Source organism: Puma concolor, chromosome E1 (assembly GCF_028749965.1).
Source record: "Puma concolor isolate L17-30 chromosome E1, mPumCon1.1.hap2, whole genome shotgun sequence".
In the NCBI taxonomy this organism is placed as follows: domain Eukaryota; kingdom Metazoa; phylum Chordata; class Mammalia; order Carnivora; family Felidae; genus Puma; species Puma concolor.
In genome coordinates, this window is record NC_141680.1 from 48,380,235 (window position 1) to 48,397,091 (window position 16,857).

The window sequence follows — 16,857 nt, forward strand, 5'->3', positions numbered from 1 at the left end:
TCTTGCTTGGGGTCATGAATTCAAGCCCCACATTGTGTGTGTAGCCTACTTATAAATTAAATTAAATTAAATTAAATTAAATTAAATTAAATTAAATTGGCTTATTCTTTTTTAAACCTATCGCTATAATCCATAATCTTTAATAACTTTGTAAAAAGCCTCTTGGTACAAGTTTACACATCAGTGTCATTTCCCCTGAGACGTCCATCTCAGCTCAGGCTGGACCTAGGATGTTCTCGAGGTTAGTTGTTATCCTGGAAATTCCTATTACTTCTCTTCTGTGTTGGCTCCCACATCATCATCTTTCTTGATTTTATTCCTCATTTTGGTGGAACACGTCCACCAGTGGCTTCCTAAGAAAGAATGCACAGGAGGTAAGTTTTTGAAACTTAATGTTTTTAAAAGTATCTTTATTCGATTCTCATACATTACTGTTTATTTGACACAACATAATTCTAGGTTAAAAATAATTTTCCCTCAGAATTGTGAAGGCATTGCTCCATTGTCTTGAGCTTCTAATAATTTTGTTACTAAATAATTATTCTTATTCCTAGTTCTTTATACCTGTTTTTCTCTCCAGAAACTTTTAGGAACTTCTTTTTTATAAGCTTTTTTCTTGGGTCTTTTTTCCATTTATTCTGTTAGCATCTAGTATAAACCTTGTATAAACTTCAAATAATTTCTGTATTTTCAGTTCCCTTCCTCACCCCCCTCTTGCACAGGACCTGGTGCTTCCAACCTCATGCTTTTCTGAGGTTTTATAGCTGCTTTGGTTTAGTCCTGTTGTTATTACTTCCAGCAGGCATTTGTTTCACCTAATTCTATTTGTTAAGTCATTTATGAAGCCTATATCCACTTTCCATCCTTATATGTTATAAGCTGAGGTCATAGATAGATATCCCTATAGGTGGAGTTTGCATTTCTCTTCCTTATTCCCCATATTTTTGAGGATTTTCAAGAGAAGAACAAGAGTTTAAAATGTCTGTCTCCAATATTTAAAGAAATTTCTTGGCATGGTTAATTACTAATGAGGAACAGAGAGTCATCTGCAATATCATAAAGTTCTAACTTCTTCATGGAAATCCAGTCCACCCAGAGCCCAAAACAGCACATTTCCCCCAACTGCATTTTTAAGTGTCTCCACTTATCAGTGGGCCTTCTGAAAACAGTCTGAGATTTCCCTCATATTCATTGCTAACTCAGTGCAACTTTAAAAAAACATCGTTTTTTTTTTCTAAATAGTTTGTATAAACTAGTTCCAGCCTCTTCTTTAAAAGAATCTAAATAAATGTCACCTTGGAAATACTGTACACTGAATGCTGAAGTCCTTCCATCATTATAGTCACTCACATACTCACTTAGAATTGATGTGTGGAATGACTCTAATACAAGCCTGAAGTTAAGGTGGTGAACAGAACAGACAACAATCCCTGCTGTTACATGGCCCACGTTCTCGCGGTGGGAAAAGCCAGCAAACAAACATGTAATATGTCAGATCGTGACAAGTGCTGAAAAGAGCTCAGGGATTGTTGTCACTTCTTAGTCTCTCTCTCATCAAGAGAAAGAATCTCAAGATGTTTATGTTCAATATTCGGAAAATGTTACATATTGTTAGCAGGAAATTAGTGACTACACTTACTTAAGAGGTGATCTCATTTTAAATTCCATGCTTGTGTCTATCTTAAGCAAAATACTGTATAAATAAATCATTTTTGTGCCTATAGATGAGATATTTTTAAATTTATATTAAACATTGTATACGAAATGGCCCTTTAAATTAAAATTAACGTTTATGGGGCTCCTGGGTGGCGCAGTCGGTTAAGCGTCCGACTTCAGCCAGGTCACGATCTCGTGGTCCGTGAGTTCGAGCCCCGCGTCAGGCTCTGGGCTGATGGCTCGGAGCCTGGAGCCTGTTTCCGATTCTGTGTCTCCCTCTCTCTCTGCCCCTCCCCCGTTCATGCTCTGTCTCTCTCTGTCCCAAAAATAAATAAAAAAAAAACGTTGAAAAGAAAAAAAAAAAAAAATTTAAAAAAAAAATTTAAAATTAACGTTTATGTTCAAGATTTGGAAAATGTTAAATATTGTAAATAGGAAATTAGTGATTGTTTACACTTACTCAAAGAACATAATTTAAATTTCATGATTATTTCTTCCTTAAGCAAAATATGAATGCACCTTTTTGCACCTAGAGATGGGATATTTTTAAGATTATAGTAAATGTTGTACAAGAAATCGCACCTTAGATTAAAATTAAATATTCTCCTGGTAATTGTGCCACGTGTTACATTTCAAGTATACAATTTGTTCTTAGTAGCCTAGAGCAGAAGCCAGCAGTCTTGCCTCTCGCTATAACAAGCCAGTAAGCAGAAACCTTTTCAATAAGATTTTGAAATCAATTAGTATTTTGATGAGGTAAGCTAATATATGTGAGTTAAAAGTGTTCTTGAAAAACCTCTTGATTTGACAAAGTTCTTAGTGCCAATTCTTGTGTATCAGTAATTACCATTGGTATTTTCAGGATGTACTGTTAGGTGGGGAGGAAAGTACAAAGGAGTGTTGATGGGATGCTAACTTTCATATAATAAAGAAAGGGATATAAAAAAATACATGTGTACCTGCTTATTTGTCCAAAAGAAATGTAGGAAGGATAAACCAGAAAGAAAAGATACTGGTTACCTAAAGCAGATGGGTAGGAAAGAAGGAGAGTAGAAAGAAATGGGTAATGAGAATGGGGTACAGGGATGAAGAGTAAGTGACACTTCTCTGAATATATCTTTTCGTATAGCTGTGACTCTTAGAAACATGGTAATGTTTCACTTACCCAAAAAATAATTAAAAATAACCAGTATGTGGGGGCTGGGGAGCCCAAAGTGTAATGCAAACACTCACAAATACACCTAACTGTATTTCACATAAATAACATGACCACACTGAAGAAGGCAGAGGAGAAAAGAACTTAAATAAGTTTGGAAGGTAACATCTTGACTGAATACCGTAAGGCTAAAGACAAAAAAGAACTGTGCATAAATGCTATATTCTAATTAATAAATGTTTTCTCACAGGAGTATGGCTCACAGTTTTGAAAATCCTTCATGTATTTATTAGAAATGATTGATTGAATAAATAAATGTATTGTAAATAGCAAGACCAGGTTTCTCATTGTTGGAGAAAGAAGTTAACAGATGAAGAAAAGGAAATCTAAAGAGAGCCAGGTGATACTGAATTGAAATCTGAGGTATTAGTATATACTCACAATTTTTAATATATGTATCTATAGATATTTCTATAGATATATAGAGAGAGAGATACAGCAATATAGATAAATCTTCATATGTGAGTTAATATATTACATGCATTTCCTAGCTCTCTCCACTGAGAGGGCCCCAAATCACAGTCACTTCAGTAGCAATATGCACACCTAACTAATTCAGATCTTGTTTTCTAACATCATTCTCCAGTAAAAGAAACCAGGGCTCTGAAGAGGTTAGATGATGCCAGGTCTGGGGCAGGGTAAATATAAGATGAGCCTGGAGCATCTTCTGATACCAGAAAGCAAGGAAGTGCTTTTAAAAAGATGGGGGGGAGGGGGGGTGTGCTTCTTGAAAGAGCCCAGACACCAACCCGAAGGAGATCCTAATGTCCAAAGCCAGACCAAAGTGAGCAACAAAATAAATACAGTATTGGATATAACCAATGGAATAAAATAAGTCCATATATATTAAATCACTCAAGTAAATAGATGAGAGAGAAGGGACAGCTCTTTATTCCAGTAGAATTCCAATAATAAATGTAGAAGGAAAGAAGGAAATAGAAAATCACTATTAGGCAAACACCACGTGATAATTGTTACAGACAAGATCCACTGATGGATACTAAAGTTAGTGGGCAAAAGTTTGAGGAGAAACAGGATTTGCATGTTTCAAAGTGTCTCCCCCAAGATACTTATTAACTACGAAGGGAGAGAGAGTAACTTTATAGTACAGAAATCTGGCAGAAATCTTTACCTTAACCAAGGTGATGAAGGTCAGCATCACCAGTGACAAGACATGTCAACATCATGACCCCATGATATGATCCATGAGAAGGACACAACATTGTTTTTGTGGTATTCTTGCCCAAAAATCTCAGTTGGATTATGAGGAAGGCATCAGACAAACTCAGACTGACATTCACCAGAATAACTGGTCACTACTCTTCGAAAGTGTCAAGGTCATGAAGACAAATACCAAAGAGCTCTTACAGACTACAGGAGTCTGAGGAGAAATAGCAACAATAAATGCAGTACAGGGTCCTGGATAGAATCTTGTTGCAGAAAAAGGACATTAGTGGAAAACTAGTAAGATCTGAATAATGCCTTTACTTAACAATACTATGCCAGTGTTATTTCCTAGCTCTGATAATCATTCTTTGGTTATGTAAGATATTAATAAAAAGAGAAGCTGGGTGAGGGATATACGGAAATTCTGTGTACTACTTTTGCAACATTTCTGAAAGTCTAAAATTAGTTCAAAATAAAAAGTTAAAAAGTAAATAAAACTCTTACTGCCAAAAAAAAAAAAAAAGTAGAGCTCTGAGCTGGAAAATTACTGAGGCAGAACCCAAGTCTGGGAGCTATTCTTAGCTTCCAGCCTGAGTGAGGATTAGAGTTGGGGGACAGGGAAGGGGAAGAGAAGGTCATTATTCATACTGAACCTCCTGGTCCCTGGAAATCTTGGAAGCCACACTAACGTGTTGGAAGCGATGCGCCGAGCAAGAAATCAGGTGGGGATGAGGAGATTCAAAAAGTGATGAAAAGAAGACAGGGAGTAAGAGTATGAGGGCAGACCTGAGGGAGAGTACTTGCAGCATTAGAATTTAAATGATACAAATGCCAGTCATTACGCAAATCAGATGTTTATGTCCAAATGAATTCCACATAGAGCTGTCTTTTCTTTATATGAGATTAGCTTAGTCCTGTCACAGATTATTCATTTCTTTAAAGTGGAAAATGGTCTTTGGAGAGTGAAGGCTTGGGACTTGTAACGCAAACCTGACAGATTTCCTGTCACTCAGTCATTTGATTAGGGCCTTTGATGAGGATTATACTTCATTTTATGATTTCTTGTATACAGCATTAAGTCAAAGCTTTTTTTTTTTTTTTGAGATTTTATTGTTTACCTGGGACTTGTAACACAAACCTGACAGATTTCCTGCTACTCAGTCATTTGATTAGGGCCTTTGATGAGGATTATACTTCATTTTATGATTTCTTGTATACAGCATTAAGTCAAAGCTTTTTTTTTGAGATTTTATTGTTTAAGTAATCTCTACACCCAGTGTGGGGCTCAAACCCACAACTCTGAGATCAAGAGTCACATGTTCCACCAACTGAGCCAGCCAGATACCCCAAATCAGAGCTCTTTATACCCAAAGCTATACTGACCTCTGGTCTTTTCTTTTGTCTATATAGCCTACAAACCTACCCTTTTCTTTCTTCCCCTCATAGGAGTAATCTAAAATTTACTTGCTGTCTTCCCCAAAGAATTAATATAATTCTGGTCATATTGGGTATACTTTGAATAGAATTATTTCAACAAAAAGTATAGAGATTTAATGTAAAAACTTGAGATGGAGAAAAATTAATATGACAGACATAGCTGAAAATGAGATTTCAACACATCACCAGGAGAGACAAAAGTTCCCAAGGAGAAAGGTTTCACCCACTGGTTTACTAGGGGTGGACTAATTCTGAATCACTTCCAAGAAGTTGGAATAATAGTGACTGAATATAGGTGGCTGTGATAACTTTCTCAAAGCTGTAGGGAGGGATCTAATACCACTGAACGCTGGTACGATGAGAGACTGAAGAAAAAAACCACATTACCAGACTTGTTTCCTATTTTATATGTAGGAAAAGTTGTGAATGAGGTCAATAGATAATTTGGAGCAAGTACCAAATAGTTTGGACAAATGTACAGATGTTTGTAAATTACTGTGTATGTATTGTGTGCTGCACAACTACTTTGAAATGTCTAGTAAATAACCTATTTTGAGCCACACTTCATATTTTGTGATGTTGAATGGTCTTTCTGCTTGAATTGAGCAAAGCAGTCGAGATTTTATATTTGGAATGCCAAAGAAATATTTTAAATTAAGAGAAAGGTAACCACAGAGGGGTATCTTTGTTAGATAAAACCTCACTCAGCCAAGAGCACAGCTGATTTTTAATAAAACCAGTAAGAGAAACCTCTTCCTAAGTTTTAGAATTTTTATCTTCCAACTTCTATCCCATGACTTTAGGTAAAGGGTAAGTTACAGCTGATTTTCTTAGCTGTGCTTGGCCTCCACATGTGGAATCAATTGAGGTAAAATATGATGAAAGTTCTTATTGATTCAGAGGTTTGCTGTTTGCTTCTTATGAAGTGGATATTTGTATCCATGCAGACATAACCACTGACATTCACTGTTCATTGAGAGAACAGAGCAATTGCTGCCAGGTTTTCTCTTTGGTTCCTTATATTGTGCTTGTGATAGGCAGTAAAGCAGTGACCAATCCATCTGAAGAAAAGAGTGGAGATTTTTAGAATATAACTTCTTATTTCCAGTTCCATATTGTGTTCAGATATCATTGCTTCACTCAGAAGCAATTCCTATCGTCAGTCTTATGTGTATAGTAACATCTCCCCATATTAAGGTTTTGTGTGTATGCTTAATGAGAAGGATTTCAGGTTTTTTTTTTAAGTGACATTTCTAGTATTTGTTAAAGATGACCATACCTATAGGTCAGGAGCCTTTTCAGAATTGAACACTTTAATGGATGATTGTTCTCTGAGAAATGATAGAAGAACTGAAGTCCCAGTGGTATATCTATATCTCCTAGGGCAATTTTCAGGTGCCTAAAGATGCAAAGCCAGTAGCTAAAAAAAAGAGAGACTATACAGAATCTTGATGATGATGATGATGATGATGATGGAGAGGAGGAGGAGGGCGATGATGATGATGATGGCAGCATCAGCTAACATCACTGTGTACCTACTTTGTGCTGAGCTCCATGCTGAGTACTTTCCATATATTCAGGCTAAATCTCCCCTGCCAATTTCATGTTACCTCCTCAGTCCCATCACTTTTGTGAGTAGTACTGAGTCAACAGAGTGCTATAGATTAAAACCACCCTCGGCACACCTGGGTGGCTCATTCGGTTGAGTGTCCGACTTCAGCTCAGGTCATGATCTCGCAGTTCATGGGTTCTAGCCCTGTGTCAGGATCTGTGCTGACAGCTCAGAGCCTGGAAGCTGCTTCAGATTCTGTGTCTCCCTCTCTCTGCCCCTCCCAACTTGCGCTCACTCTCTCGCTCTCTCTCGTTCAAAAAGAAATAAACATTAAAAAATACATAAAAAAAAAAAAAACCACTCTCTGCACTTGGTCTTGAGGCAAAGAAAACAACCAGGAGGTATGGAGTGAGCTCTGTGCAAATTCTGACCAAAAAAATATCCTAGAGATTAAAACCAGGTTCCAGCCAGACAGCCTAGATCCTGGATGATATTAAGACTCACACATTTTCTAAAGTTCTTTGAATTTAAGACCTGCATCTAACAAAACTCTCGCTCCTTTCTTTTTTCCTCTTATCTAATTCTGATTGTCTCTGGATGCTAGAAAATATTTAATGTTAATTCTTAAATCTGAATTATTTTTATAAAGCTATTTATAAAGCACATTAATTTTAAAAAGTAAGGACTTAATAAGTATATGTGGTTATTGAGATTAACATGGTTTTCCTGTGATTATTTTATTCCTAATGCTTTGTTACAAGATTGGACTTTTTCCTTTACTGTTCCGTGCTCAGTACCTATTAGAGAGATTAATGTAAATCTTTATTCTCAGTCTTATTTCCTATCTCTTATAATCCAAAACCCACATCCTGCAAAGGAATCTTCTAATCCAAAACTCAGTTTGCATTTATAAATTTTAATTGTGAATTATGATATATGTATAAATAGAAATAGTGTATCAGATTTCTGATCTTAGATAAATCAGGCAGTTTCTAAGATAGCAGCTTTTGTTTTCACTTGAAAAAGTTGAGGAACGGGGAGACAGAAGACAGTGTTAGAGAATGATCATACAATAACCATGGCTCTTGTTCCCAGTAAACCTATTTGTATTCTCATCCTTCTGTTGTAGGTGGTTGCCTATCACTATTGCCAAGCAGATAATGCCTACACCTGCCTGGTACCAGAATTTGTCCACAATGTTGCTGCCCTGCTCTGCCGCTCACCTCAGCTGGCAGCCTATCGGGAGCAGCTTCTTCGGGAGCCTCATTTACAGAGCATGCTGAGCCTTCGGTCCTGTGTTCAAGACCCCATGGCCTCCTTCCGGAGGGGAGTCCTGGAGCCCCTGGAGAATCTCCACAAAGGTACAGAAGGCAAAGAAGGTGAAAGGTGGAAGCTTTGGAGCCCAAGTTCACCTAGAGTGTGTCATGGAAATGACTATTTTTATTACATTTGCCAAAACTGAATGTTCCATAGCTGATGTCCCACAGGATACAGTTAACAGATAAAAGATTTTTCTTGAAAAAATAAAACTTCATATGGGAAATGCTACTCCCTCCTTTCTTTATAAAGATTCTCATTTCCAAAAAGAATACATTTTCCTTGCACTAAACATAGTAGAGCTTCTAGTCCTTTCTGTAGAATTCAAAAAATCAGTAAAGCCATGACTCCAGCTCAGTGTTGTGGAGTTTGTGTGGTTAGAAACCTCCTCATCTTTATGTTTGGTATTTTTTTATTACTTCACAGTTGAGGTAGAATGAAATGGCATCCATGGTCTCACAACTCTGTGTGTGTACTACAAATCAACTTTCCATTAAAACTAGTTAGAAGGCATTGAAGATATTTTTAAGAAGTGGGGGAAAGTATGAAATGGAATCCATCCCCCTCTCATGCCTCTCTTCCCCTTTTCCTCTGCAGCCCCGGTGTCCACCATGGCGTACGTACAGGCATCTCCTTCACCCTTGTCTGCCCCATCCCTTTAACAATTTTTTATCAGTGCTGGAAGCCAGAGGAAAGGACTTGAGTGAGCATGAGGTTCCTGAGCAATCCTGTTTATCCCCGAAGGACTTTCACATCTTTCTTGAGGGTTTCAGAGGTACTCAATACGAAAAAGTGATCATGGTTTCCGTTCTCCTGGCCGCCATCGTCAGTTATTTCAGTCTCCATACTAGTTACTTGGGTATCAGAGTTTCAGACTTCTCAACTCTGATGACCTGTCTATACCTCTCCTACCTGTTAGCTTCTCTACACCCGAGACTTTTTTAAACCTTGGAATTTCTCCACAGATATTTTGAAGCATATTTTCTGTACAGTTAGTCTACATCCTGCTAATTGCACCTTCATGATGTTTCTTACATCCATCAGTCTCATATTCATTCCTGCCACTGTGAACCCAAAGGCCATTCAGTGACCTTTGCTCACAGCATCATATCGATTACTACCTTCCTGGTCTTCTCTAGTTTTTTGGTTTAGTGCTTCTTTCACATCATAGCACAGAAAATTATAAAAATTGGTATCGCATACTAGGATAAAAAATTCACAACTCCTTATGGCTAGACATGAATGGCCCTGAAGTTACAGCTATGCCAAGCCCCCAGTACCTTGAGGGCTAAAAGGATTCAATTTTTAAGCACACCTCTAACCTCTAACCCCTTTGTGACCTATCTGGTGGGGAAGCTCAGCCCCACCCTCGGCGGCCTTCTAGACTTTATATACTGCTTCCAAATAAATCTTCATCGTTTTACTTTGATCACTCAATTTCCCTGCTCAGAAACCTCCAATGACTCCCTGTTGCCTAGTGAATTAACTTCCAGCTTCTTAGTCTAGCATTTAAGGTACTCAATGGCATGGATCCAACCCACTTTCCAGCCTTACTATATACTCTTATCTGTATTAATCCTGTGTTTAAAATGTAAAATATTCACCAGTTCTTAAACACTCACCGACATTTTCCTGCCTTCATACATTTGCTCATTGTTTCCTTTTCTTGTTATGCCTTCTGCTTACACCTCTGTCAAAATTCTACCTGTCTTTCAACAACCAGCTTAAATGCCGCTTCATTCATAAAATGCTTGCTGATCCACCTGTCACCCTATATAGAGCATCCTTCCAAATTGACATTAGGGGTTTTTTTATTTCTAAGTTATGATACTTAACACATTGTTATATGCATAATAAGAATTTAAAATTTTATTACTTTTACAGAACTATATGTCAAATACTGTACTTTGTACTTTATAAGAATTAGTTATTTGTTTACTTGTCCTATCCCTTTAACTAAATTTTATACTACTGAAATTAGGAACCTTTGCTCATACATCTTTTATCTTTCGTAGTGGTTATCTCACCTTGAACATAGTAGTCATTTCAGGAAATAAAGTTTGAACAAATGAGTGAACATAGAAATTGCTCACAATACCGAGTGCCTTGATGGAAGGACAGTGATAACACGGACCTGCATCCTAGGCTGATTCAAGGAGAAGATCCAGATGCTTGCAGACTCAGCTCTGGAGTCTCAACCATGACTAACATGTTTTAATTTTGCTTCTGGATATATTTGCTGCTCACATAGGTCTCCAGAAACAGCTTTAGATACCCTTATTGATAAATATTATTCTAAGTGAATTTAATTATTCTACCTAATTCCCATGTTCTTTTAAAACAAAATCCCCTGGGGCGCCTGGGTGGCGCAGTCGGTTAAGTGTCCGACTTCAGCCAGGTCACGATCTCACGGTCCGTGAGTTCCAGCCCCGTGTCGGGCTCTGGGCTGATGGCTCAGAGCCTGGAGCCTGTTTCCGATTCTGTGTCTCCCTCTCTCTCTGCCCCTCCCCCGTTCATGCTCTGTCTCTCTCTGTCCCAAAAATAAATAAACGTTGAAAAAAAAAATTTTTTTTAAACAAAATCCCCATCATGATCAATAGCTAGAAACACAATTTATAAAATAAATGATGAAATACTAAAAATTATTTTATTAACTTATAAGGCAGGAAAGCGAATAAAAAATTTTTTTGAAAGATGGAATGAGAGGTAATAAAAGACAGAGCATAGAGAATTCAGTCAGAGATACCATAAAAGTGTTGTACGGTGACAGATGGTAGCTACACTGGTGGTGAGGATAGCATAATGTATGGAGAAACTGAACTGTGTTACATACCTGAAACTAATGTAGCATTGTGTGTCAACTGTACTTAAGTTAAAAATTTTTTTAATTAAACTTTTTGAAAAATAAAAACATAAGAAAATAAAATGAGTGTTGTGTTAGGCTGCTACAAAAAGAAGCATTAAGTCAAGCAGAGAAAGAAAAATACTATATGATCTCATTTATCTGTGGAATCTAAAAAAAAAAACCAAAACGAAAAAAAAAAAAAAAAAACCATCTCATGGATACAGAAAACAGGTTGGTGGTTGCCAGACATGGAGGGTGGGGTATGAGAAATGGAAGAATGGGATCAAAATATACAAACTTCCAATTATAAAATAAATAAGTCATGGAGATGTAATATACAGCATGGTGACTATAGTAATTATACTGTATTGCATATTTGAAACTTGCTAAGAGAGTAAATCTTAAAAGTTCTCATCACAGAAAAGTTTGTAATTGTGTAAGGTGATAGATGTTCGCTAGACTTGTGATTATCATTTTACAGTGTACACAGATGTCGAATCATTATGTTGTAGACCTGAGAGCAAAAAAAATCAAATTAAATGTTTTTAAAAAGATGATAGACTTAAAATCAATCATACCAATAATCACATTAAGTTTAAATGGACTGAGCATTTCTATTAAAAGGCAGAAACTTTCAGACCAAATAAAAAGCAAGACCCAACAATATGCTATAAGAGAGGTCATCTAAATACAAAGACGCAGATTAAAAGGATAGAAATATATATACCTTGTAACCACAGAGCATAAGAAAACTGGAGTGTTACATTAATGTGAGGCTGAGTAGACTTCAAGACAAGTAGTGTTACCAGAGGGGCATTTGATAAACATAAAAGGACCAATTCTTGGGAAGATAAAAATAATCCTAAGTGTGTATATACCGAATAACAGAGGCTCAAATTATGTGAATCATTGTCAAATTGCCATGTTGTACCCCTGAAATGAATATAACATTGTGTATCAACTGCACTTCAATAGTAAATATTTGTATGAAAAAAATTATTTCAAAATAAAAATTTTAAGTTAAAAAAATACATGAGTCGAAAACTGATAGAACTGAAGAGATAAACAGGCAAATAATCATAGCTGGAGATTTTAACACCTCTCAGTAAGTGTTAGAAGAAGCAGATAAAAAGTAAATATATAGAAGATTTAAACAACACTATCAACCAACCTGATACACTCGCAATTTATAGACTACTACCCAGTAACTACAGAGTATACATTCTTCTCAAGTGCACAAGGACCATATTCTGGGCCATAAAACCAAGTCTGAAGATTTCAGGAAGTTAAAATCTTATGGAAAATATCATCTGAGATAATGGAACTAAATAAGAAATCAATAAAAATAAAATTCTCAAATATTTAGAAATTTAACAACATACTTCCAAATAATCTTTGAGACAAAGAAGAAACCACAAAGGAAATTATAAAATATTTCAAAATGAGTAATATAAAATCAACATCTAACTTTCTGAGTTAATAAACTAAAAAAAATGAGGAAAATAAACCCAGACTAAGCAGAAAGAAGAAAATAGTAAAAACAAGAATAGACATCAATAAATAGAAAAAATTTAACATTTAAAATGAGTAAACCACTAGCAAGACTTACCATGGAAATGAGAAAAGAAAAACTCAAATTAACATCAGGAATAAAAGAGGAAATAGCACTACAGTTCCTATAAGACATTAAAAGAAAAATAAGGAATTAGTATGAAGACCTTTATAACATAAATTCAATGACATAAGCTGGACAAAATCTCCAAAAAATATAGCTTACCAAAAGTGACTCAAGAAGAAATAGAAAATCTGAATAGCTTTATCTAGTCAATTTAATTTGTAATTTAAAAAAATTTTTTTAACATTTATTTATTTTTGAGAGACAGAGTGTGAGCAAGGGAGGGGCAGAGAGAGAGAGGGAGACACAGAATCTGAAGCAGGCTCCAGGCTCTGAGCTGTCAGCACAGAGCCTGATGCAGGGCTAGAACTCATGAACCGTGCAATGATAACCTGAGCTGAAGTCGGACGCTTAACAGACTGAGCCACCCAGGCGCCCCTTAATTTGTAATTTAAAAGAAAAAAAAATCTTCAACAAAAATACTACAGGCTCATATGGTTTCACTGGTGAGTTGTTTTCAATATTTAACGAAGAAATAATATCAATCATACACAAATGTTTTCAGAAAAATAGAGAAGGGAACATTTCTCATTTTGTTAGACAAGTATAATACTGAAACCAAAATAAGGTACAGATCTTGCAAGAAGAGAAATTCGGACCGGTATTCTCATGATCATAATAGCAACATCCTGAAAAATTTAATAGCAAATCAATTAATTCTACTTGATCAGACATGCAATGTTAGTTTAACATAGTGTAATTCATATTAACAGAATAAATGAGGAAATCTATATGTCTTTATATAAATATGTGTATGTAAAATACATATGTATATATATAATCTTCTCAATAAATGCAGTAAAGCATTTGACCAAATATTACAATTAATGATAAAAACTTTCTGAGGAATAGAAGAAAACTTAGTCTAATAAAGAAAACTCCAAAAACATACAGCTAACAATGAAATGTTAAATACTTTCCCTCTAATATCCAGAGCAAGACAAGAATGTTCCCTCACTCATACCACTTGCATTTAACATTCACCATTCCACTGGTAGCCCAAGCTACCATAATAAGAAAGCAAACAAGCAAGTAGTAAAGATTGGAAAGGAAGAAATAAATCTGTCTTTATTTGAAGATTTTTTCTACCTAGAATATTCTAAGGAATCTACAAAAGAAAAATTAAGCCAACTTGAACTAATAATAAATATAGAACTTCAGGCTATCAGGTCAATATGCATATATCTATTGTATTTTTATAGTAGCAGGAAAAAGTTGAAAACTGAAACTTCTAAAGTAGTGTGGTAGTTTTAAAACATGGCTGCAAATTCTTTGACATTCCTTCCATCCAGAGTTGGGGGGTCTGTGTGTCCTCCCCTTGAATCTTAGCAGGCTTATGATGGCTTCAACAAACAGAACACTACAAAGTAATGCTATGTGACATCTTGAGCCTGGGTCATAAATGCCCATGCAGCTTCCATCTTGTTTGGAGGATTCCACTGTCATGTGAGAAGTAAAGAAGTGAAAACCACATGAGAGGCCATATGTAAGTGTTCTAGTTGACTGTTTCAGACATCAAGTAATTCTAGCCCTAACATGTGAGGTTTTGTTCCAGATGATTTCAGCCCACAGCCATGTAACTAACCCCTAGTTGTCTGATACAGCAGTAGATAACTGGAACAAATAACTTTTTCTGCAGCATCAAAACACTTAAGAATAAATGTAACAGCTGTATAAGACCCCCACAGTGAAAGCTGCAAAACATTGCCGAGTGAAATTAAAGAATTTAGTAAATAGAAAAAGTATACCATGTTGGTAGATTGGAATTTTTCCCCAAACTGGTCTGTAGATTCAACATAATCCTAATGAACAAAAGATTTAGATACTTCACAAAAGAAGATATACAGATGTGCCTACAAGCACATGAAAAGGTGTTTAACATCATTAGTCATCAGGAAAATGCAAATTAAAATCACAATGAGACACCACTTTACTCCCACTAGAGTAGTTAAAATTTAAGTTGAACATCAAATGTTGGTGAGGATGATAAGCAAGTGGAACTCTCACACATTGCTTGTGGGAGTATAAAATGGTACAACTACTTTGGAAAACTATTTGGCAGTTCCTTATAAAGTTAAATATAAATCTACTTTATGACCAAGAAATTCTATTCCTATGTATTTACCCAAAAGAAATGAAAACTTAGGTCTACAAAAAGACTTGTACAGGGATGTTCATAGCAGCTTTTTTCATAGTCGTCAAAAATGGGATACAACCCAAATGTCCATCAACAGAAGAATGGATAAACAAATTGTAGTATATTCATTCCATGGACTATTTCATAATGTTGAAAAGGAACAAACTAATAATACACTCAGCAATGTAGATGAATCTCAAAAACATGGTAAGCAAAAGAAGCAAATGTATAGCGATAGAAGAGTGATTGCCTGTTGAGGATTGACTATGAAGGAACCTAAAGGAATTTTCTGGAGTGAGGGAAATGTTCTATATTTTGATTGAGATGTTAGTTACATGAGTGTATATATTTGTCAAAACTGATCAAAGTGTACAATTAAGACCTTTGCAATTAACTGTATATAGTTTATCACAGTAACTTTTAAGATAGAGAATTTAAAATTTTTTTAATATTTATTTGAGAGAGAGAGAGAGAGAGCGAGCACAAGCAGGGGAGGGGCAGAGAGAAGGAGAGACAGAATCCCAAGCAGGCTTCACACCATCAGCACACAGCCCTACGCAGGGCTTGAACTCACAAACTGCGAAATCATTACCTGAGCCGAGATCAAGAGTCAGACGCTTAACCAACTGCACCATTCAGGGACCCCTAAGAGAATTTTTTAAAGGTACCTGAAGTTTTCCTTCCAGGAAAGTCCAGTGGAAAACATTTCCAGTTTAGATTCAAAAGCCAGGTTTCAAATTGTACATATTTCTTTAAAAAAATGAGTCAGTATTTTCACAATACTTTAAGATTCTACAAGTGTGATGACTAAAACACATACATACATACATACAAACATACATATATACATACATACAAAGCAAATGGAAAAGTTTTGAAGTCTCCTGGTGAGCTTTTGCTTCAGCCACCAATATGCAATGAAAGGAGATACTAATTTGTTACCATAACTGAAAGGAAGGTAATTCATATGTAATGTGCAGCTTTTCTGAATGAAAATGTCTGATATGAGCCTTATTTTTTCACTTTTGATAATTCCCATACAATATACCAGTAATAAAATCCCATGCATTAGGATTTAGTTCTGACTTCAGTACTGGCTACCGTCTCTTCTCTTGCAGTCTCTGTAATTCTTGTTTCCCTCAGATACGCAGGCAGTCTTAGAATGGGGCTGCTAAGGACATCAGTTCCTTAGCAGTACATTTAAGTGTACATGTAAGTGAGGGCAGTGGAGAATCCTTGGTGAATATGTATTTTACAAGGCAATAAAAAACGAAGGTTAAAGGGCTTAGAAGCTTTTCCAAGAAGCTTTTCCAGGGACATGTCAGCTAGAAGAGTGGCTCCTAAGCACCAGTCGATTTGAAGTTTCCATTAGTCCACTACAAAATAAAAAAATAGAAATAGCCTAGAATTTGTGTGGATGTAAATATAAATATAGTTTGGTATATATGTGTATGTAAAGATTATGTCTTTCCTGTTTTTTAATATTAAAATATTTTTGTTCTATGAATAAATGGTGATAGTAAATGGTAGTTGCACTTTAAATGTTCTCACGTGGCAGGGCGCCTGGCTACCTCAATCAGTAGAGCATGCAACTCTTGATCTTTGAGGTGGTGAGTTCAAGCCCCACATTGGGCATAGAGCTTACTTTTAAAAAAATAATAATAGGGGCACCTGGGTGGCTCAGTCAGTTAATTATCTGACTCTTGATTCCAGTTCAGATCACGATCTCATAGTTTGTGAGTTCAAGCCCCACATCCCTGCATCGGGCTCTGCACTGACAGTACAGAGCCTGCTTGGGATTCTCTCTCCCCCTCTCTCTGTCCCTCCCCCACTCTCACTTGTGCCCTCTCTCTCT

General features: G+C 36.1%; 1 protein-coding gene across 11 annotated transcripts in view; it reads left to right on the forward strand.

Annotated features, from left to right (window-relative positions):
* The window catches only part of TANC2 (tetratricopeptide repeat, ankyrin repeat and coiled-coil containing 2), a 377,119-nt gene that overhangs the window by 281,367 nt on the left and 78,895 nt on the right, over positions 1 to 16,857 (forward strand). For all 11 annotated transcript variants that reach the window (XM_086687668.1, XM_086687670.1, XM_086687671.1 and 8 more), the window contains one exon: positions 8,158 to 8,389. In XM_086687668.1, coding sequence (XP_086543794.1) covers positions 8,158 to 8,389 — 232 coding nt within the window. The remainder of the gene's footprint in view (positions 1 to 8,157; positions 8,390 to 16,857) is intronic.